The 22,279-nt window shown below is 35.6% G+C and overlaps 1 protein-coding gene across 17 annotated transcripts in view; it reads left to right on the forward strand.

The window, feature by feature from the left end:
- The window catches only part of LOC106876689 (protocadherin Fat 1), a 223,371-nt gene that overhangs the window by 165,421 nt on the left and 35,671 nt on the right, over positions 1 to 22,279 (forward strand). For 11 of the 17 annotated variants that reach the window (XR_016244056.1, XR_016244057.1, XR_016244061.1 and 8 more), the window contains 10 exons: positions 3,600 to 3,614; positions 6,982 to 8,020; positions 8,464 to 8,634; positions 9,674 to 9,837; positions 10,194 to 10,596; positions 11,200 to 11,349; positions 13,414 to 13,590; positions 14,466 to 14,663; positions 15,106 to 15,624; positions 18,313 to 18,453. Coding sequence is in view for 11 of the 17 variants with exons in the window: in XM_089361878.1 (XP_089218004.1) it covers positions 3,600 to 3,614; positions 6,982 to 8,020; positions 8,464 to 8,634; positions 9,674 to 9,837; positions 10,194 to 10,596; positions 11,200 to 11,349; positions 13,414 to 13,590; positions 14,466 to 14,663; positions 15,106 to 15,624; positions 18,313 to 18,453 (2,977 nt within the window). In the remaining 6 variants the exon portion in view is untranslated. The remainder of the gene's footprint in view (positions 1 to 3,599; positions 3,615 to 6,981; positions 8,021 to 8,463; positions 8,635 to 9,673; positions 9,838 to 10,193; positions 10,597 to 11,199; positions 11,350 to 13,413; positions 13,591 to 14,465; positions 14,664 to 15,105; positions 15,625 to 18,312; positions 18,454 to 22,279) is intronic. The other 6 variants (XM_089361869.1, XM_089361872.1, XM_089361876.1 and 3 more) reach the window with 3 other exon arrangements.

The raw sequence follows: 22,279 nt of genomic DNA on the forward strand, positions 1-22,279 counted from the left end.
AAAGGCTATCCAACTTTTTCTATCACACCCTCTCCTCACACTTGCCTTAATAACATCACAGTACACACGATAGAAGCCAATGAGGTAGCTTCAATACCAGTCGTTCTCAACCAGGGTCCCTATCGCTACTGAAGGTCCATATAAGATCTTGCAGGGGTCCTTGCAGCGGAATAGTGAATTAGGGATCCACAATAGAATTTTAAGGGCTCCTGAAAAAATTTTGTTATAGATGGGCCTCACATTGGGCCCCACAGAGACAATGTTGTCAATGCTGGTGTCCTCAAACAACCCCTGCAATAACATCAACAAACCACATAATACAGGAGTTTTCAATCACTTTCCAATGATTCTGGTTATTACTCCAAGAAGCATGAAAATCTGAGCCTGCCAGACCAAGATTTGATCCCTGTTTGTCTGGAATTGACATGTTACCACATAACTGTCTGTTAATCTTAATCACTCAGTCCTCACTGGACCACTACCCCTCTCTCTGTCTCTCTCTCTTTCTTTCTTTCTTTGAGGGAATGCTCTTTGATATTGCAAGCAGTGACCCTGCGTTTCCACAGAATTAAAAGGTCCTATTTCATCGGTAGTCTGTCTCATGATCTGAGGTTTGGGAAATCTTAGTGGAATACAAGGACTATGTAGCTATTGGTGGATAGAGGGGCATCTTTATTACATCAATGAATGTGTGTGTGTGTAAATGTACACTTCATATGTATATATGTATGTGTGTGTGTGTGTATATATATATATATATATATATATATATATACGTATGCAAATGTATGTTTATATCTACAGTTTTATTCATGAGGACCAATGTAAATAGCTATATCTGTAAATACACTCACATACATCTACAGCTTTTCTTTCAAGTATATTGAATGCAAAATGATGGTCCACAGTGTGTGTGTGCTATATATCTGTTCAAATATACATAGATGTCCATAGCTGTCAAATATGTGTTTATATACTGTCCATAGCTGTCAAATATGTGTTTATATTGTCCAGAGCTGTCAAGTGTGTGTGTGTGTGTCCATTGCTGTCAGATGTGTATATATATTGCCCATTGCCATCATATGTGTGTGTATATTGACCATTGCTATTAAATGTGTGTATATTTTGTCCATGGCCATTAAAGATATATGTATATATATATTTGTCGAATAAAATGTTCGTTATATATCTCTTATGTGGATTGGTCAATTCTAAGGGTTAAAGTCCAGCTTCTTTCTCATGCCTGTTTGTGTTTGGCAAAACTCTTTCAATGATGCATTTACCAAAATCTAAGCTTATCATTGAATCAGTGAAAACCTTAGAAGGTTTTTTATTCAAGGAAACTTCAATTTCCAGTTATAATTATTATCGTTAAGCGACGAGCTGGCAGAATCATTAGCACACTGGGCGAAATGCTTAGCAGTATTTTATCTGTCGCTATATTATGAGTTCAAATTCAGCTGAGATCTACTCTGCCTTTCATCCTTTCAGGGGTCAATAAATTAAGTACCAGTGAAACACTGGGGTCGATGTAATCAACTAAACCCCTCTCCTTGTGCCTTTAGTAAACAGGATTATTATTATTATTTGGAGGTGGTGAGTTGGCAGAACTGTAATGGTATCAGAACAAATGCTTTATAGCATTTATTTTGGCCCTTTAAATTCTGAGTTAAAATCCCAACAAAGTCAACTTTACCTTTCACCCTTACAGCGTTGATACCCTAAATATTTCTTTGCCTTTTGCCTAACCCTTTAGCATTCAGATTATCTTGTCAACCGAAATGCTTATTTATTCACAATGCTTCAAATCAATCAAGCATTTTCTCACAGCTTCAAGATTTTGATGACATGCTTGTTTATAATAAGGACATTGTTGGGTAAGTGTGACATGCTGGATCTGGCTGGTTTGAATATAAAACAGGTCAAATATTTTGGTTGGATAAGACCTGTTTAAATACTAAACAGTTAAATTAAAAGCAATTGTTGTTGTTGTTAAGTGTGATAATTGGCAGAATTGTTAGTGTGTTGGACAAAAATACCGTGTGATATTTCTTCTGACTCTTTACATTCTGGGTTCAAATCCTGACTAAGTCAACTTTGCCTATTTTCCCTTCAGGATCAATAAAATAGGTACCAGGTGTGCATTGAGATCAATGTAATCAACATACCCCCATGCCCTAAAACTGCTGGCATTGTGCTAAAATTTGAAACCATTATTATTATTATTATTACTATTATTAAGGCAGCGAGATGGCAGAATCGTTAGCACACCAGGCAAAATGCCTAGTGGCATTTCGTCCGTCTTTACATTCTGAGTTCAAATTCCACTGAGGTCGACGTTGCCTTTCATCCTTTCGGGGTCGATAAATTAAATACTATTTGAACACTGGGGTCGATATAGTTGACTCATCTCTTCCCCCTCAAATTACTGCTCTTGTGGAAAAATTTGAAACCATTATTATTATTATTATTATTATTATTATTATTAATTATTAATTATCATGATCATCGACATCCTCATTATTACAGTCTTTTTTTCTCTGTTATTACACCAAGCACAGCTCTCCGGGTGCCTTGGGTATGAGCAATGTTTTGTTTTTGTTTGTATGTGGGTTCTTTTTTGTTTTCTATTGTACCGAGAGTTTTTCTATATATTTATTCATGTGTGCCATGTCTGGTTTTCCGTAACTTATGTATGATGTCTTTTTCTGTGGTACTCTACATAATACGTATGTATAACACCTACTTGTAATACTTTCTGTATATTACATATGTGTGTGTGTGTGTGTCTTACCCACTGAGGTACCCTACACAGTATATGTGTAGGACATAGTTGTACGACCTTCCCTGTATGTGTGTGAGTAATTTTCTGGAGTTTTAGTCATGCAGTCGTCTATTTTGTCCTTGTCGTTCTCCAGATAAGTAATCTATAAGGGGATTATTTCTGTTTTCTATCCCCAGATACTAAGGTAGCAAATATATGCAAGAATTAAAAAAATATTTTTGATAGCTTCTCCATTCTATTCTAATTGTTGTTGATCTTATTGTTGTTGTTGTTATTATTATTATTATCATCATTATTATTATTATTATTATTATTATAAATTGATGAAGATTGACGTAACTCTTTATGAAGGTAAATACACAATTAAAAGAGTGTGAATCAGATGATGTCAGACATATTATCAATATATTGTTCAGTTCAATAAGCAAAAATCAATCTTTTCTTTATTATATATCACATCGCGCTCTTCTAATTGTGATTATTATTATTATAATTATTATTATTATTATTATTATCATTATTATTATTCGCTAAGTGATCATGTATGTTAAGGTATCATGCATATATATATATATATATATATATATATACATATATATATATATATATGTGTGTGTATATATATATATATCATATCATATCCATCATAGATTTATAAATAAAAAGTATATATAAAATAGAAAAATATATAAATTATGGTGAATGTGAGGGTGTCAATATGCATGTATGTATGTATGTACATATATATATTTATATGTACACATATATAAATATTGTGTATGCGTATATTTGATATTTTCTATTTCATATTCAGAAAAACTCTTTGGTCGTAAGTGTGAAGCTCCAATTTTGCATGATTCCTCCTCCTCCTCCTGTGTCATCTTCAGTTTGGACATGTTTAACCTTGACCATGACCTCAACCATGACCTTTCATTGCTCTCTCTCTCTCTCCCCGCCACCACATTTACACTTCTAGATTTTGCAGTTTGATTTTTTTTTTTTTGTTTTATCTTGTAATTTTTTTTGCCTATTCGGTACATTTGATTTCACCCTCAACACTAAACTGTTTATTTGTGTCGAAAATGCATTGTGCATTGGTGTTTTGCATTCCTGCACTGCATTGTTGCACCTCTGTGCAAATCCATGTATATATGTGTGGGTGTGTGTGTGCGTGTATTTGTGTGTGCACACATGTATACTCACATGCATATATGCATATATATGTATGTATACACATTTACCACTGCTACAAATCTATAATATACATGTATGAAGAAAAAAATGTATGCATGGGTGTATGTATATATATTTACATATATATATATATGTATGTATAAAGAAAGAAACCTTTATATATATGTGTGTGTGTATATATGTGTATACATATATATATACACGTATTTGTATATGCACATATATATATATATATATATATATATATATATATATACATTTGTATCAACTTATTTTGTTTGTAAAATGACCGGCCAAGTACATATGTACTAGTATACATATAATATAAACTACATGTGTGTGTATATATGTATAATATATATATATACACACACACGACAAACACACACACACACACAGACGTAACATTGATGGTTATTCTGATTGTCCAGCTTATCTATCTTCAATGTAACGATGTAAGTCTTGTTCGGTTTGATTAAAAACCTTTTGTGGGTGGACATGTCCAAAAGAAATTTTCCTCTTGAGAATATATTTTTATAATTGCTGTTGTCATTGTGTTTATTGTTGTTATTATTATCATTATTATTATTATTATTATTATTATTATTATTGTAAATTTACTGTGTGGCTCTCTTAATTTTTACATTGTTATTTTCATATATATATATATATATATATATATATATATATATATATATATATATATATATGTATATATATATACATATTTTTGTTGTTTAACATTTTTTTTACTATTTTATGTGTAACTTTGAAACTTCTGCTATTTCCCTTTAATTTTGCATTGTTTAATCTCCGATTTGTTGTTTCATATCTTATTTTTATACTTTTCATGATTAGTTTAGTTATATTGTGAATCAGTTCTTTCTATAACATTTTTTTTTTGCACCACATTTGCTGTGCTTTATAAACAGTTCAACATCTTATGTTTTCAGTTTCTTGTATTTTTTGTTGTTGTTTTTCTTTTTCTTTTCAGCCTTCTGTCGTCCTATTGTGGCTCTGTTATGTTAATGTTATAGTTAGTTAGACCTCTATCACACTGCTGTTACATCCCTGCTACATATATATAGTAATATAGATCTTCTTGTAGTAGCAGCTCTCGTAGTTCTTTCACATTTGTGTCACACAGGTGTTACACGCCAACAACATATCTCCATTACAGTATCTCTGTTACAGTATTTGTTGTCTTGGTTATTTTGAAAGCCTTTCCACATGTCCCTGTGTCACATATGTGTGTCACATCCCTGCTACGTTACTTCTTGTTACACTTCCCTATTACAGTATGTTTTGGAGAAATTGTTGTCACACTTCTGTCACACTAACACTACAGCTTTTGTTGTGCTGGTTGTTGTTACAGCCCTAATTACTATTCTGTTATTACACCAGTTCTAATTGCAGTGTTGGTACATCTGTTACCATCTTCTTACATAACTTTCAAAATTCTTCCACATGTGTCTTGACCCATGGCAGATTTTTACATGTGTCACAGGCCTGATACATGCTTTTCATAGTTCTTCCAAAAGTATCTCCATTCTTGATACATTTCTGTCGTACATGTCACAGTCTTGTTACATACATACCTTTCTGAACTTGTCTTCCCTGTATCTGCCAATCATCAAAGAAAAAGTTTGTGAAAGTTACATGCAAATGATATCTATTTTCTCATGAATATTACATTTATCACAAACATTTTTATACTGGTTACTTCATATAAATATTTACATTGTGTAATAACCTATTTATGACGGTATGCATATATTTATCTCTTTATGTACAGGTGTCTCAAAGAGTTACTCATTTTATCATTTCATCAGTACATTGGCCAAAAAATGCAAACTTAGTACACTAATTTATGCTTGTGTGTGGTAAGAAGCTTGCTTCCCAACCACATGGTTCTGAGTTCAGTGTCACTGAGTGGCACCTTGGGCAAGTGTCTTCTGCTATAGCCTTGGGCCAACCAAAGCCTTGTGAGTGGATTTGGTAGATGGAAACTGAAAGAAGCCCATCGTATATATGTATATTTATATTTTTGTGTCTGTGTTTGTCCTCCCCCGCTCACCATCATCGCTTGACAACTGATGTTGGTGTGTTTATGTCCCTGTAATTTAGTGGTTCGGCAAAAAGAGACTAATAGAATAAGTACTACGCTTATGAAGAATAATTCCTGGGGTCGATTTCTCCAACTAAAGGCAGTGCTCTAGCATGGCCACAGTCAAATGACTGAAACAAGTAAAAGAATGTATGTGTGTGTTGAAAGTGATTTTGAAGTTTCAGTCAGCTAAGCTAATGATGACCTAGCTGGCTGAAACATTGAAGTCACTGTTAATTAAAGAATAATAAATTTGTACTCTACAAAAACGTACTGAGTGGTTTTTCAGTTTAATGTGATTTTGTTTTTAATTATAACATAAAAGCAAACATCAATATATAGGACCCTGCACTATTTCTGTTGACTAATTTCCTCTCACAAGGTATTGAGCAACATGAGAGGCAATAGCAGAAGGCACTTACCCAAAGTCCTCCATAGTGTAATGTACTTCGATGCAAGAAATTCTCTTGTCAAGTTGTGGTTTGCATTTAATAAAAGAACATATTGAAATTTATTAACAGATAAATAATTAACACTCTTTACTGTAGAAATCAGACAGCTCCACTCAAAATTTCATTACCCTAAACTGTAGATGGTAGTTTTACGTACCAATTTGTCTTTTGTTGAGGAATTCATGTTTGGAATTATTTCTTGTTGAAATATGCCAAGTTTAGTGAGGCAATGTGATTTAAAGAAAATACCAATGCTATTGCTTGGTAGATATTTAGCATCATTCTTAGAATAGCCTTGGAATTTAATATCACAGTGAAAAGCTTAAATATTGAATTTTATGTCATAACTGTTTGATTTTTTTTTTTTGTTGTTTTAATTGGTTTGTTGCATGATTAACATTTATTTGGTGATTTCTTGAACAATTTTTAATCGTTTTTTTCAGGAGGATCGTCCAACAGGTTTCGACATCTTAACATTCGAACTCACTGACGATGATTTGCCACCAAATGGTGCCCCGTTCTCGTTTGACATTATCTCAGGTGTTGGTAAAGAGAGGTTTCGAGTGGACAATGAAGGCAAGCTGCTTACTGTCCGAGACCTCAACCAGAGCATTAAGGACCGCTATGAACTGACTATTAGAGCCTTTGACAGTGGAAGCCCTCCTTTGTACTCCGATGCAACTGTGACCATTGAGGTAACTGAGGAGAGTACAGTGCCTCCCAAGATATCCAACCTGAAAATCTCAATCAACTCCTATCAAGACAAATTCCCGGGTGGGATCATTGGAAAAGTTTCTGCTGAAGACCCAGACATTCATGATTCCCTTAAATATAGTATTGTCTCTTCGAATCTTCATCTATTTGATATTCATGAGAACGATGGCCGCATTATTGCGAAGCCAGGTCTAGATGCTGGCCGGTATGTCATTGATGTGAAAGTCTCAGATGGTAGGTATGATTCTTACGGCCAAGCTAACGTCGACGTCAGCGTTACCACTGATGAAATGGTCAAGAATGCTGTAACCATTCGTCTTGGTAATATCCAAGCTGATGATTTTTTGAGGCAGCAATCTAGAAACTTCATCAAGGTCTTGAAGAACGAATTATCCGTTCGGGCTAGAGACATTGAAATAATCAGCCTGCAACCTGCTGACATCAGTACAGGTGCACAGAGCAGGCGTAAGAGGTCTACATCCGAAGATCTTGATGTTTTGTTTGCTGTGAGGATGTCTCATAATAGTTTCATCCGCGTAAACACACTACGAAGGAAAGTTCAGAATGCTACCCCTAAAATACAGTCAGCGCTCAACCTGAAAGTTATGAAAGTATTTAGTGATGTCTGTGAGAAGGACACGTGTGATACAGGATCATGCGTTGGCTTTGTGGACTTTGACAAGGAAAACCCTATTGTTACTGAGATTGGCGAACAAAGTTTTGTCTCACTGAAGTACCGGTACACTTATGAGTGTAAATGTCTTGATAGTAAGTTCCCGTTTTTCCTTTCCTTTCTTTGTTCAAACTTCATTATCTTAACTACAATTCTTTTTCATTAAATTAACAAATCCTTATGTGACATAGACATGTTTTGTATTATATGCAAATGAATATACGTTTCTCTTTGTGATTTAATTAAGATCTTCTTAATGGAGTTCAAACTGGTCCCTAACAAACTGATGGGATCTTTTGAGTTAAGGCAGTTCCTGAAGTTTGTAAATATATGGCTGAGTTTGTGTGTGTATATATGTAAATGGTATGCACTTGCAGTTATAGTCTGTGTGAATATGTCTCTATAGTACTTCGAAGTTTGTGTATGTGTGTGTGCATGTGAGGAAGAGAGAGAGCAAGAGAGTGTATAGATTGATGGATGATCAGAGAAAACATGTATAATCAACTCATCCCCATTATTTTCCTGTCTATTTTTGCAGACAAATGTATATGGGACCCAGACCCCTGTATTGGTCACCAATGTCCACACTACAAAGTGTGTAAAGCTTCTGATGTGTCTGGGCCACAGTGTGCCTGCCCAGGGGGCAAGACTGGGCTGTACTGTGACAAGGACTTACCCCCAGACTGTGCTCAACATGGATGTTATCATGGTATGTGCTATCTTATTCTGGTCGCTATTCTACAATCACACACAAAGTCCACCACCACCACCTGCCCACATATCATCATCATCATCATCATCATCATCTTTTCAGCATCCATTTTTCCATGTTTCCATGGATCAGACGAAATTTACCAAGGCAGATTTTCTACAGCCATTTGCCCTCTCTGTCCCCAACCCTTACCTGTTCCCTGTTTCCAAGCAAGGCAATATTTCCTCATAGCAAGGCAGCTAGCTGGCAGAAGCGTTAGCACGCCGGGTGAAATGCTTAGCGGTACTTCGTCTGTCTTTACGTTCTGAGTTCAAATTCCGCCGAGGTCGACTTTGCTTTTCATCGTTTCGGATTCGATAAATTAAGTACACACAGACAGACAGACAGATATATATATATATATATATATATATATATTCTTTTGTTCTTTTATTTGTTTCAGTCATTTGACTGTGGCCATGCTGGAGCACTGCCTTTAGTCGAGCAAATCGACCCCAGGACTTATTCTTTGTAAGCCTAGTACTTATTCTATCGGTCTCTTTTGCCGAGCCGCTAAGTTACGTGGGACGTGAACACACCAACATCGGTTGTCAAGCGATGGTCGGGGGACAAACACAGACACACAAACACACACACACAAACACACATATATATATATACATATATGATGGGCTTCTTTCAGTTTCCGTCTACCAAATCCACTCGCAAGGCTTTGGTCGGCCCGAGGCTATCGTAGAAGACACTTGCCCAAGGTGCCACGCAGTGAGACTGAACCCGGAACTATGTGGTTGGTAAGCAAGCTACTTACCACACAGCCACTCCTGCACCTATGTATACAGACATATATATATATATATTATAACGTCAGCTTTCCATGCTGGCATGGGTTGGACGGTTTGTGTGTGTGAGGAACATGATTTTCTCTTACGTATGTTTCATTAAATACACACACACACACACACACGTGTATGTGTGTGTGCATAGAGGAAGTTTCTAATGTGCCACAATTGTTCACGATTGTTGTTTACTTTTGCAGATAATAAACCTTTAACATTTGCTGGTCGTAGCTTCGCTCGATGGACGTTGGTGGATAAACACGGCTTTGAAAACAGATTAAGTGTTTCCTTGAGGATAAAGACTCACCAGAAAAATGCCAACCTCATGTTTGCTAGTGGTTCTGTGGATTATAGTATTCTTGAGGTAAACAACTTCTATTTTTTTGCATCTTCTTTTTTATTCTTTTACTTGTTTCAGTCATCGACTATGGCCATGCTGGAGCAATGCCTTGAAAGATTTAGTCAAGCAAATCAAACCCAGTACTTTTTTTCGTTTTTTTTTTTTTTTTAAGTTTGGTTCTTATTCTGTCAGTTGTCTTTTGCTGAACTGCCAAGTCATAGAGCTGTAAACTTTCTAGGAATAAGCAAATAGGAAATAACAGTTTCTACCTAACAACAGTGTAATTAGTGTTATGCAAATAATGACCAAACAAACAAAACAAAACAGACGCATTGAAATTTAATTTCTGTTTTTTCTCTCCATATTTTTTCTCACAACAGCTGGACAATGGCATGGTACAGTACAGGTTTGAATGTGGCAGTGGTGTTGGAAGAGTGCAGCTACCCAGGAAAATCAGTGATGGTGAATGGCACACCATATTTGTTGAGCGCTTAGGCAAGACAGCTACAATCAACCTGGACGGCCGTTACACGGCATGGTCGAGCGCTCCGGGTGAACATGATGTCCTCAATCTGGGCAGCAACAACATTTATTTTGGCGCCGAAGTCGAGACATTCCCTAACGGTTACCGCAACATCAAGCGGGGCTTCGAAGGGTGCATGGAAGACCTGCGCCTACACAACATCCGTTTGCCATTCACTGATCGCAATGCTGTAGCCACCTCACAGGAATTTCATAAGATTGAGTTTAACTGCAAGAACATGTGGGAGAAAAATGAAAATGGTAATTCGTTTTTTTTTTGTTACATTTCACTAATGTTATTTTTGTCATTGTTGTTGCAGCTGTTGTTGTTGTTAGTCAAGCAATGGGTAAAGGTAAAGTTTAAAGACCCCGTTTTGGTCACAAATGACTTTGGGGTTGTACCAAGAAAGTTCCCCTTCAAGGCACAAGTCTGGACAAAGTTGTTTATGGAAGACCAGTAATCGTTCATGCATACCAACCTCTCCTCTCTACACCACCATTCTTTTCCAAGGGAAAGGCAAAGGACGATATAGCTTGGCACCAGTGACATCTCAACTCATTTCTACGGCTGAGTAGAACTGGAGCAACATGAAATAACATATCTTGCTCAAAGAACACAAAACACAGCCTATCACAGGAATCAAAAACACAACCTGTCTGTTTATCTCATATAATCTTCCCATCAATCTACCTGTCATACCATTACTCACTTAGCTGTCCATCTGTCTGTACCATCATTATACATAACTTTCTATTACACACCTGTCAGTTTACTTTATGCCATGTTCACCTGACTCTGTACCTGCGACATTATTACTTACTTATCTGTTTTGTTTTTTTTTGTATCTTTCTCTGACTTTGTAGATCCTTGTTCCAACTTCCCATGCCTCAATGGCGGTCGGTGTATCCCATCCAGCCACAAGAGCTACACCTGTGTGTGTGGTTCACGTTTCCAAGGACTGAAGTGTGAAGTCGATACCAATCCATGTGCAGATAACCCATGTCTAAATGGAGGTAGGAAAATGCATCCTCCTGTGTCTCTCTATCTCTTTGCAAAACACCTGTGTTTATATTTATCATAAAAGGATGCACTGTTGTAGATTTAGGCAATGACTAGTGACCGAGACTTTTGGAAATAGGCTGTGCTTGAGAAGACCCGGCAAGCTAAGTGAGACCATAACCCATGGCCTATGCTAGGGGTGTAACCAGCCCACTTATGCATACCTTTCCTTCATTGGACACTAAACTCTGCTTGCAAAGACCTGTTGAGGCAAGTGAAATCGAAATCAAAATCAAATTCAATGACTGGCATCTGTGCTAATGGAGCGCTAAGAGCACCATCAGAGCAGCTGACTGGCTTCCACCATTCAAGCGTGATCGTTACCAGTGTCATCTTACTAGCACTTGTGCCGGTGGCACTTGAAAAAATATTCCAGCAAGGTTGTTGCCAGTGTTACTGGACTGGCTCCTGTGCAGGTACATAAAAAACACCATTTGAGCATGGCCGTTGCCAATGCCACCTGAGTGGCCCTCATGCTGGTGGCACGTAAAAGCACCCACTACACTCTCAGAGTGGTTGGCGTTAGGAAGGGCATCCAGGTGTATAAACTCTGCCAGGTCAGATTGGAGCCTTGAGCAGCCATCTGGTTTGACGTCAAGCCCATGCCAGCATGGAAAGCAGATGTTAAACAATGATGATGATGATATATATATATATATATACATATATATAATGGAGTGAAGTGAAAATTAATCATAACATAACATATTAAACTACAGGCACTTTTTCCTTTTTGTCCTTGACATAATCATATTTCTTTCAATTTATATTATATAAATATATATATAATATATATATATATATATATATATATATATATATATATATATATATATATACACATATATGTGTGTATGTGTATGTATGCATATATATGTATATATATATATATATATACATATATATGTGTGTGTGTATGTATGCATGTATATATATATATATATATATGTATGTATGTATATATATATATGTGTGTGTGTGTGTATATGTATGTTATTACATGCGTGCATGTGTATACGTATATTATTGCATGTGTGTGTGTATATATATATGCATGCATGCACACACAAACACAGTTGCAACCATAAATGTTGATTTTGTTGCTCTTCTGTGGAGGACGTAACACATGTTCCACAACAGCCTCAAAATGTCCTGAAGACATTTTTAGGCTGTTGTGGATCATGGCATGATGTCCTTACACCTCCTATCATGGCATGATGTCCTTACTGAAACAATATATAGTGCCAGTCATAGAAAAGACTGCTCTCTTAGTAAATATACACAAACTTAGCATCATGAAAAAATATTAGTGGAACATTCCCAGCACAACTTGTACCAAATGCAATGATAACAGACCTGATATAGTTATTGAGCATGGAGAAGACATTTCATGTACTGTCATTTAACTTCAACCAAATTTCTTGGTGCTTATACAAAATTATGAAATGAATACTAATTTTCAAAAGTAAAGTATTCATTACCTTAGCTTTTAGCATTCTGAGGGCAAATCATGTTGCCATACAATTTTCCTCCTCTATCGCCTCAGCCACATTGTGTCACATTGAGAAGGGAGAAAACACATATGATGACATGTTGCACCTTCAGCATGCTAAAGGTTAACATATAATTAAATGAAACAAATTTCTTATTATATAATTCGTTCTTCCTCTTACGACTCTGCTCATTGTCCTCTTCTTTTGTCTCTCTGATTCTTTCCTCTCATTGTGTGTGTGTAGCATTCTTTTATTCTTTGCCTGCCACCAAGCCTCAAGTGCATACTCATCCCGCTTTTCTTACATTAACAACACTGCCTGTATCTCTCTTTTACTTTGTCTTCTCCTCTCTCTATACAAAATAAAGCATGACTAAAAGACTCAAATAACTAGCAAACGTTTATCTTGGCTATTATTACATAAAGATTATCATTAATTGTTTATTATGACCAGATTATCATTAATCGATTATTCCTAACTAATTGTCATTAAGTAATTATTATTAACTGGTAACTTTCACTTCAGGTACCTGTCGTAACAACCCTGTTTTACCCAATGATTTCTGGTGTAAATGTGTTGGTGGACTTAAGGGACGACGTTGTGAATATGGCCACCACTGTGCTGTCAATCCTTGCAGGAATGGTGCCAATTGCATTGAAGGACCAGACAAACCTATTTGCCAATGTGTTGGACTTTATGAAGGTAAATTTCACATTTTGTTACTTTATGTTTTTCTCAGCTATTTGTTTTGTTTTTTGTCTTAATATCAGACGGAACAGGAAGGACAGCTTCCATGAACCACCCAAGTCCTAACGATAATATAACTGATAGGTTTTCTTCACCCAAATTTCTCGTTCTTTATGTTTAACAACCTTTCATTCTTATGAGGTTCATATCTTGTCTTTACATTCTGAGTTCAAATTCCACTGAGGTCGACTTTGCCTTTCATCCTTTCAGGATCAATAAATTAAGTACCTGTTACACATTGGTGTCAATGTAATTGACTCACCCCTCCCCCAAAATTTCAGACCTTGTGCTTTTAGTAGAAAGGATTATTATTGTTGTTGTTGTTATTATGGCAGAAACAATAGTGCTTTGCAGCATTTTTTTCCGACTACTTATGTTTTTATGTTTTAAGGTCAAATTCAGCCTAGGTCAACTTTGCCACATGTTTTTTCTGAAGTCTTGGATTATTTCCATTCTCATATATGATAAAGGGATCATTCCCAGTATATAACAGAAGTATGAAACAACCTGCCTAAAGTAATAACTTCTCTTTGTTATTATTTATTGACTTTACATATTTTGAACATTTGTGTCCATCTTTACCACTTCCACAGTTTATTGTATCATTTGTTGCTTGCAGTCAATGGAGCATGCATGGAAGTGTTCAGATATTTCTAATAAAATTTTATTTGTTTGCCTATGTTTTCCAATAAACTGCTGAATTATCCTTATTTTTCATTTTTTTTTTTTTTCTGAATTTTTCAAATTGTAAAGATAATTTATGGACACTTTGTATACACACACACACACACACACACATGCTTATGTATATTCGTATTGTTTTCTTTCAGGCCCACTTTGTCAATATGAGTCTGATAAGTGTGCCAACAACCCTTGCAAGAATGGTGGCACCTGCTACAATGGACCTGGCACTTATTTCTGCAACTGCAGCATTGACACAGTCGGAACGCACTGTGAAGAAATCCTTCTTCCAAATATCTCATCTAATAAACATGGAATCACAGAGAATGAAATCTTCATCATAATTGGTCAGTTTCCATTATTATTATGTTTTTTTTTTCTTCTTTCTTCAAATTTTCTTCTATTTCTCACTGAGTGTTTTTGGTACACCTATTATTATTATTATTATTATTATTATTATTATTATTATTATTATTATCATCATTATTATTATTAAAGGCAGCAAGCTGGTGGAAACATTAGCACACCAAGCGAAATGTTTAGCAGTATTGCATTTGTCTTTACGTTCTGAGTTCAAATTCCGCCAAGGTCAACTTTGCCTTTCATCCTTTCGGAGTCGATAAATTAAGTACCAGTTGCATATTGGAGTCAATCTAATCGACTGGCCCCCTCCCCATGATGAAGCTGTTTTTTTCTGTCTCAAATTGGTGATTTTGATATTTAATGTAATTTACATGTTAATTGTAGCTGTTAATTCATGTTCTTTTGTCTGTTTTGAATTCCTCACAGGTGCCTTAGCATTCCTGATCGTAATAGTAATCATTCTGATTGCCATTCGATTCTGGTACCAGAAGAAGCAAGCTCATCGCCGGATTCTTGCCCCAAATCCCCGCTTGGCCAACAACGTGATCATGGGTGACCCTGATGATCTGAAACATTCCAAACTCAGCAACCCAGACCTGCACCTCGGCATATCACACTGCCCACCCAGCCCTCAACCACCCCCAGTGCCAAACCGACCGGCCTCTTACACGCCGAGCAACCACGACTCGTCTCTCAACACGCTGAACAACTTCGACACGGTGCGGAACTATGGCAGCGCCGCGGACCAGCTGGAAAATGTGCACAACATTCCCGTCTACTCGTGCGACCACCTGCAGACTTTCAGCCCGTATCCGCGCAATGGCGCAAGTGTGCCGCCATCGCTCCCACCACCCCCACCGTCGAACTCAGCATCCGACACAGACTCTATACAGAAACCAACCTGGGAGCTTGATTATCCAAACATCTTGGAAAATTATACGGAATGTAAGTCATTTAGTCTTTTTAGGGTTTTTTTTTTTTTGTCTTTAGAAACAAATTCTTTGATTTCATTACATTTCTCTTTTCTTCTTGAAGAAATTTTATTTATATTTCGAAATTTTTTTTTTTTTTTTTACATATTAATAGAAATGTTTATTTGTGTTTCTTTGTTTTTCATTAATTGTTTCTTTTTTGCAGATTTATCTTATTTTAAAGAATGTATTTATTTTTAATCATTTGATTAATTTATTATTTCTAAGGCTGCAAAAGAATTATAGGAAAACTGGTAAAGTGCTGGATTTAAAATATCTCTGCAGTATTTAGTTACGTCTACTTAGGTTCAAATCCCACCAGTGATGTCTTTGATGTTCCCCTCTTGGAAGATGGTGAAACCATAATCTGTCATATACTGAGGTCAACTCACAAAACTTGGGATACTGTGATTACATTAGAATTATTATTATTATTATTATTATTATTATTATTATTATGGACTAGTGATTAGGGAGTTAACCCACAATTACGAGATCATGGTTTCAATTCCTAGACAGGGTGGTGCATTGTGTTCTCAGCAGCATGTTGTCTGTCTTTACATTCTGAGTTCAAATGGCACTGGGGTCGACTGTGCCTTCTTTCATCCCTTGCAGGGTCAACAAAATAAGTATCAGTTGAACACTGAGATAGACTGCAGAGTAAAATTTCAGGCACTGCCCCTTCCTCTTTGGATAAAATTTGTAAAAACGAAATCTGTTTATTCTTCACTTTATCACAGTAAGAAAATTTAACAAAGTTACTTTGTTATCGTATTTCCTTATTTCATTCATTTCTTTTTGCCTTTAATTAAAAATGTAAAAAAAAAAACAACAAAATACATTTTTGCTTTTGTATTTTTATTTTTATTTGAGTGGTGCTTATTCTAATACCTTAAAGAATACCAAATGCCAAAGCCTTCTTTTGTTAATATCTATCATAACAACGTGGTCCATTTCCTTGGTGCTTCAGTTTTTTGGGTTTTTTTATAACTAAAAATGCATTTTCAAGCCAAAATTTTTCTTGGAGAATCTCTAAATAATTTTGTAACTTATTGCTTAATTTTAAAAATAATATGCAGACTTTATATATTAGCATTCCTCTTGGAATTTATATTATTTCAAATCCTATTGCTTTGGGTTGTTGAAGAATTTGCAATCCCCAAATTATTTTAAATCCTGTTGCTTAAATTCTAAAAATGTTTTACAATTCTTAAAACAAGATTTCCCCTGCAATCTCTTAAAATTCATAACTTGGTGCTTACTTTTAATACCAAAAAGTCTTCAGAACCTGACATTTCTTTAGCAGCACAAATTTGATATTTCTCTTGTGGCTTTACAGTCCTCAGAAGCTTGTGCTTCTTTCATTATCCATGAAACCCAACATATCAAGAAGAGACGATGAGTGAGATAGCTCCTCTACAGCAAGAATCCTCTTTCCACAACACATAGCATAAAGCTACCTCCTTTTCAGCTGTACTCTTACTCCGTTAAGGGGTGCATTTTAGTCTTGTGAAATACATGACAACCTCATTAGTGCTGATGCCATGAAAAAAAGGACTCCGTACACTCTGTCAGTTGGTTGGTGTTAGGATGGGATCCAGTCATAGAAACCATGCCAAAACAGACATTAGAACACAAGAGAATTCTCCGACTCATCTGATCCTGTCAAAGTGTTTTACTCATGACAGCACAGAGGAGAAACATTAAATGATGATGATGATGATGATGATGATATTTATACATACATACATACATACATACATATATATATATATATATATAAGAGAGAGAGAGAGAGAGAGAGAGAGAGAGATTCAGAGAGAGATAGTAGATATATATACATAATTACGAATATGTGTATGCAATGTATGTATATATATATATACATACACACACAGACATGTATGTATCTTATACAACATATAGGTGTGTATAATATATGTACACATGTTTACGAGCATAAAATCTAAGCATGAAAGCCAATGGTTAGTGAAACCTTGGAAGGCCATATCCATGTATATAGATACATAGGTACGATTACACACTAACATGTAGGCATATATATATGTCTGTGTATATATGTGAATGTATAAGTAAACTTGCTTATGAAAGTACATGCAAATATCTATGTATATATACACATGTTTTACACACTTAAAAGTGCACAGGAACAAGGTTTATGATGCCTTTACTAAAAGTCTGCATATGTAGTTGTAATTGCCGTTGTCATTTAGACCCAAATTAGCCCTAATCCATCAGGCCTATGATCAAAAAAGCATTCCATTTGTGACCATCCTGTCTTTTTAGCATATCCTAGAATATGTTGCCAAATGTGTCCTGCCTTCTGTTTTAACATGGTAGGATGTCTTTTGAGAGAGATGTAGCTGCTATTTCTTGTAAGCTTGACAACTGCATCGGAACTCTCTTGTTGTCTTGTCGCATATACTGCAACATACAAAAATGGTGCTGCTATTGACGGTGCTGATGGTCACTTGACAACGGCCAAACCACTAACAGCAGTAGCGAGAACAGCAATAAGAAAGATAATGATGGCATTAATAAGAGTTAATAAATAAACTAGTTAAGTAATAGTTGAAGGTTCTTTAAAATAATAATAATAATAATGGCCTGGTTTCTTTGTATTTCCATTTCATGAGAGTAGCAGAAAGGAAAAATTCCATGAACTTGGCCAAAGCCATGCCTATACAAGACCCTTCTCCTCTTTTCCACCGCAACCTTTCTGGACGTGATACCTCATCTTATGGCAGTCTACCGATGACTGGGTCCGAAGAAGACCTTCCTGGTACGTTGAAATGCTTCCAATTTTTACGGATCTCATATGATGTGACATAAAAAACTGTTTGTTTGTTCTTGTTGTTGTTGTTTGTCCCACAATATGACTTTGTTAACAACAGCAATTAATTATTTAATTAATAATTAAAATTAAATGAAGCAAGGCAAGACAAAATGAGAGAGGGATAATTATTTTGTTTCCCAAATCAGTGATTTTTGTCCAGAATGACAATAACCACCACTACCACCACAAGTGGTGACATTGGACGTCTAGTCTTCCATGTTTCACAATATCATAACCATTAACATGAATTAACAGAGACTACATTTGCATGTTGCCTACATGTTACTCATAAGATACCCTACTATTCATTGAAAAGTGAAGTCAAAATTATTCATGAAAAAGTGGATATCTATCTATCTATCTATCTATCTATCTATATATATATATATATATATATATATATATATATATATATATATATATGACTACTGAGTAGTAGAGGTGAAAATCTGGTAAGTTAAGTTTCTAATCCCAAATCTAACACCCATTTATAATTATTTCTCTTCGCTTAAATTGATTACACTCTAGAAAAATGTCCTTTATAGATTCATCTGCTAACTTACAATTAACAAAAATTGTGTTTTCTGAGTAAAGAAGCCAATATGAACTAACAACCCCTCTTTCTCTTCTCTCTTTCATTTTCCCTTTACCTTACATCCTGATATATACACACACACACACACACACAAGGGGCTGCTGGAAAGTTCCTGACTTTGGGTAAAAGAAAATACAGGAGGATCGGTTAATTACGATTTTATTCAACATATTCCCTTCCCAGATCCACGTTTTCCTTAGTCATGTAAAAGAACACTGAAGGCTGAACCTCCAAGCAGCCCTTTCACAATACCCTTAAAACTAGGAACTTTTCGGTGACCCCTCATGTGTGTGTGTGTGTGTGTGTGTGTGTGTGTGTGTGATAAAGAAGTTCATTTCATTGTTCAAGGTTTGATGTGTCTGTGTGACTCTCTGGGTAAGTGTCATCACTGATGGCTTAGTGTCAACCTATGTCTGGCAAACACACTAACACCAGTATGACATGAAAATTGACAAAACCAGGAACTTCCAAGGCCTTGGGTTTATTTCAGAGATTTCTTTCTCCTTGGTAGATTACCGACCAAGGTTAAAGAGCTTCTACCTGTCCATGAGGTAAGCTATCCCATTCTAGACACCAAACTGACACCCAAACATTCTATAAAGTGATAAACTACCACTCCACTGTCTGATGTGGAGTAGCTCATTCATACATAAAAAAATACACTAAGAGGCTTGCTTCCCAACCACATGATTCTGAGTTCAGTCCCACTGCATGGCACCTGCGGAAAGTGTCTTCTACTATAGCCTCGGGCCAACCAAAGCCTTGTGAGTGGATTTGGTAGACGGAAACTGAAAGAAGCCTGTTGTGTATATGTATATATGTGTGTACTTCTGTCTGTGTTTCTTCCCCCACAACTGATGTTGGTATGTTTACATCCCCGTAATTTAGCAGTTCAGCAATAAGAGGTGGCTAGAATAAGTACTAGGCTTACAGAGAACAAGTCCTGGGGTCAGTTTGTTTGACCAAAGGTGGTGCTCCAGCATAGCTGCAGTCAAATGACTGAACCAAGTAAAAGAATACACACACACACACATAGTAATTGGTTACTAACCAGTGGTGGTTGTGTCTTATCTGTCCTGTATTTCCTAACACCTCTCTTTCTCTCTCCCTCTCTCTCTCTCTACATATATATACTATACATAACATATAACCATAGCTTGCTGTTGTGAATTAACAAAGTAATCATCATTAATATTAACAATATTAAAATAACAATGATAATATTAATTAATCTCTGCTAACATCTATGCTGTGTCTGTTTCATGTCTACTTACTCATCTGCCATTCATTTACAGCGAATATCTCCGGAATCTTCTCTCGCTGTCTCTTACTTATTGGTAAGAGACAGCAGAACAAAGACGTCATTTATTAAGTATAAGCTATGACACTAACAACTCTAATCATTGTTGTTATTCTTTTTGCATTTATTATTATCATCATTACAGTTGTTACCATTATTATTATTATTATTATTATTACTACCATTACTACTACAGCTACTTATTATTATTATTATTATTATTACTATTGCTATTATCAATATTATTATTATTGAGTGAGAGAGCAGTGCATGCCATCAAAGTGACACTCTGGTAAAATATACGAAGCCCAGTATACCCATCATGACTACCCGTCTGATAAGGGTACACCAAACACATGCATCACAACCATATGTGCACGACATGGTGATCTCATATCAAGATAAACAGTGTGTGACCTTGCAGGTGGGGCCCAGTTAGAATATTCTTCAGGTCGAGTAGCCCATCCCACTCAAAAGATCCTCAAATAAGGGTTGCTTAAGGATGATGAACAAAACATCCATGTTTCCAGAGGTGAATTATCCAAACCCCAAAGAATTCCTCTCAACACATGGCTATGATGCTCCCCCACTACTTCTGCTCATGATCAGAGATCAGAGATGCACATATGGTCAGCCACCAAGGGACATGCTCAACTGGTTAAAGTCAAACAACTGACAAGCAAATCTGTGGTATTGAGCAGAATATTTGCTGTAGCCCATCTTTTATACCAGGACAAAACAATGTACATGATAATAACACTTCCAATCAGTTAAGATCAGAAGCCATGAGAGCCACTGCCTGGTACTGCATCAGGGTATCATTATTATTATTATCATTATTATTATCATTATTATTATTATTATTATTATTATTATTTACTTCTCAGAGCTCTTGGCCCTACTTGCTCTGGTTGATTCTGTGAGAACAGACAGCAACCATTTGTCATAAGTCTCACAAGGTCTCTTTCTGAAAATCATAAACTTTGGCACTTGGATGTTAACTTACCATGGAAGACAACACCCAACTACCAATCTCGAAATCCTAGGTCTCTGCAATAGAGCAGTCTTTTGGGCCTGCTCTGCCCCCATGTCAATTCCAAATTATTATTATTATTACTACTATTGTTATTGTTGTTGTTGTTATTATTATTATTATTACTACTACTACTACTATTACTACTACTACTACTACTACTACTACTACTACTACTACTACTATTGTTGTTGTTATTATTATTATGCAATAAGAAGAGTGATATACATTTTGTCTTAAATACAAATTGTCTTTGTTTATTGAATTGAACAGTATTTCAGCAATATGCCTGTTTTCCTTCGGTTCAAAACAAAAAATTGGCAGAAATGTAGGAATTCAACTTGAGGAAGACAGATGTACAGTTCAAGTCAATAAAACAGAGTCAATCTCTATTTATTACAAACTGTATAACAGTCTTCTAATTGTGCATTTACTTTCATGAAGAGTTCTGTCAATCTTCATAAATTATTATTATTATTATTATTGCAGAGTTGTTAGCATGCCAGGCAAAATGCATAGTGGTATTTCATTCATTTTTAACGTTCTGAGTTCAAATTTCACTGAGGTCGACTTTGCCTTTCATCCTTTCAGGATCGATAAATTTATATCAAATTTCACATGAATCTATGTTTCAAATACCAGCTTAATTATTTTACTAAATTATTCAATATCTTCAAAATTAATTGAAACAGTGATAGCGTATTTCAATAGAAAAATAAGAAAAATGGTCAAGACATGTAACACATAATTATTGGTTTAATATATGTAAGATTCAAGACTTCATTTAAGACTTGAAAGATTTCACAGTTAATTTATGGTTTGGTAATAGAAATTAAAAAAATAC

This window comes from Octopus bimaculoides, chromosome 13 (assembly GCF_046866305.1).
Source record: "Octopus bimaculoides isolate indiv1 chromosome 13, ASM4686630v1, whole genome shotgun sequence".
Lineage (NCBI taxonomy): Eukaryota > Metazoa > Mollusca > Cephalopoda > Octopoda > Octopodidae > Octopus > Octopus bimaculoides.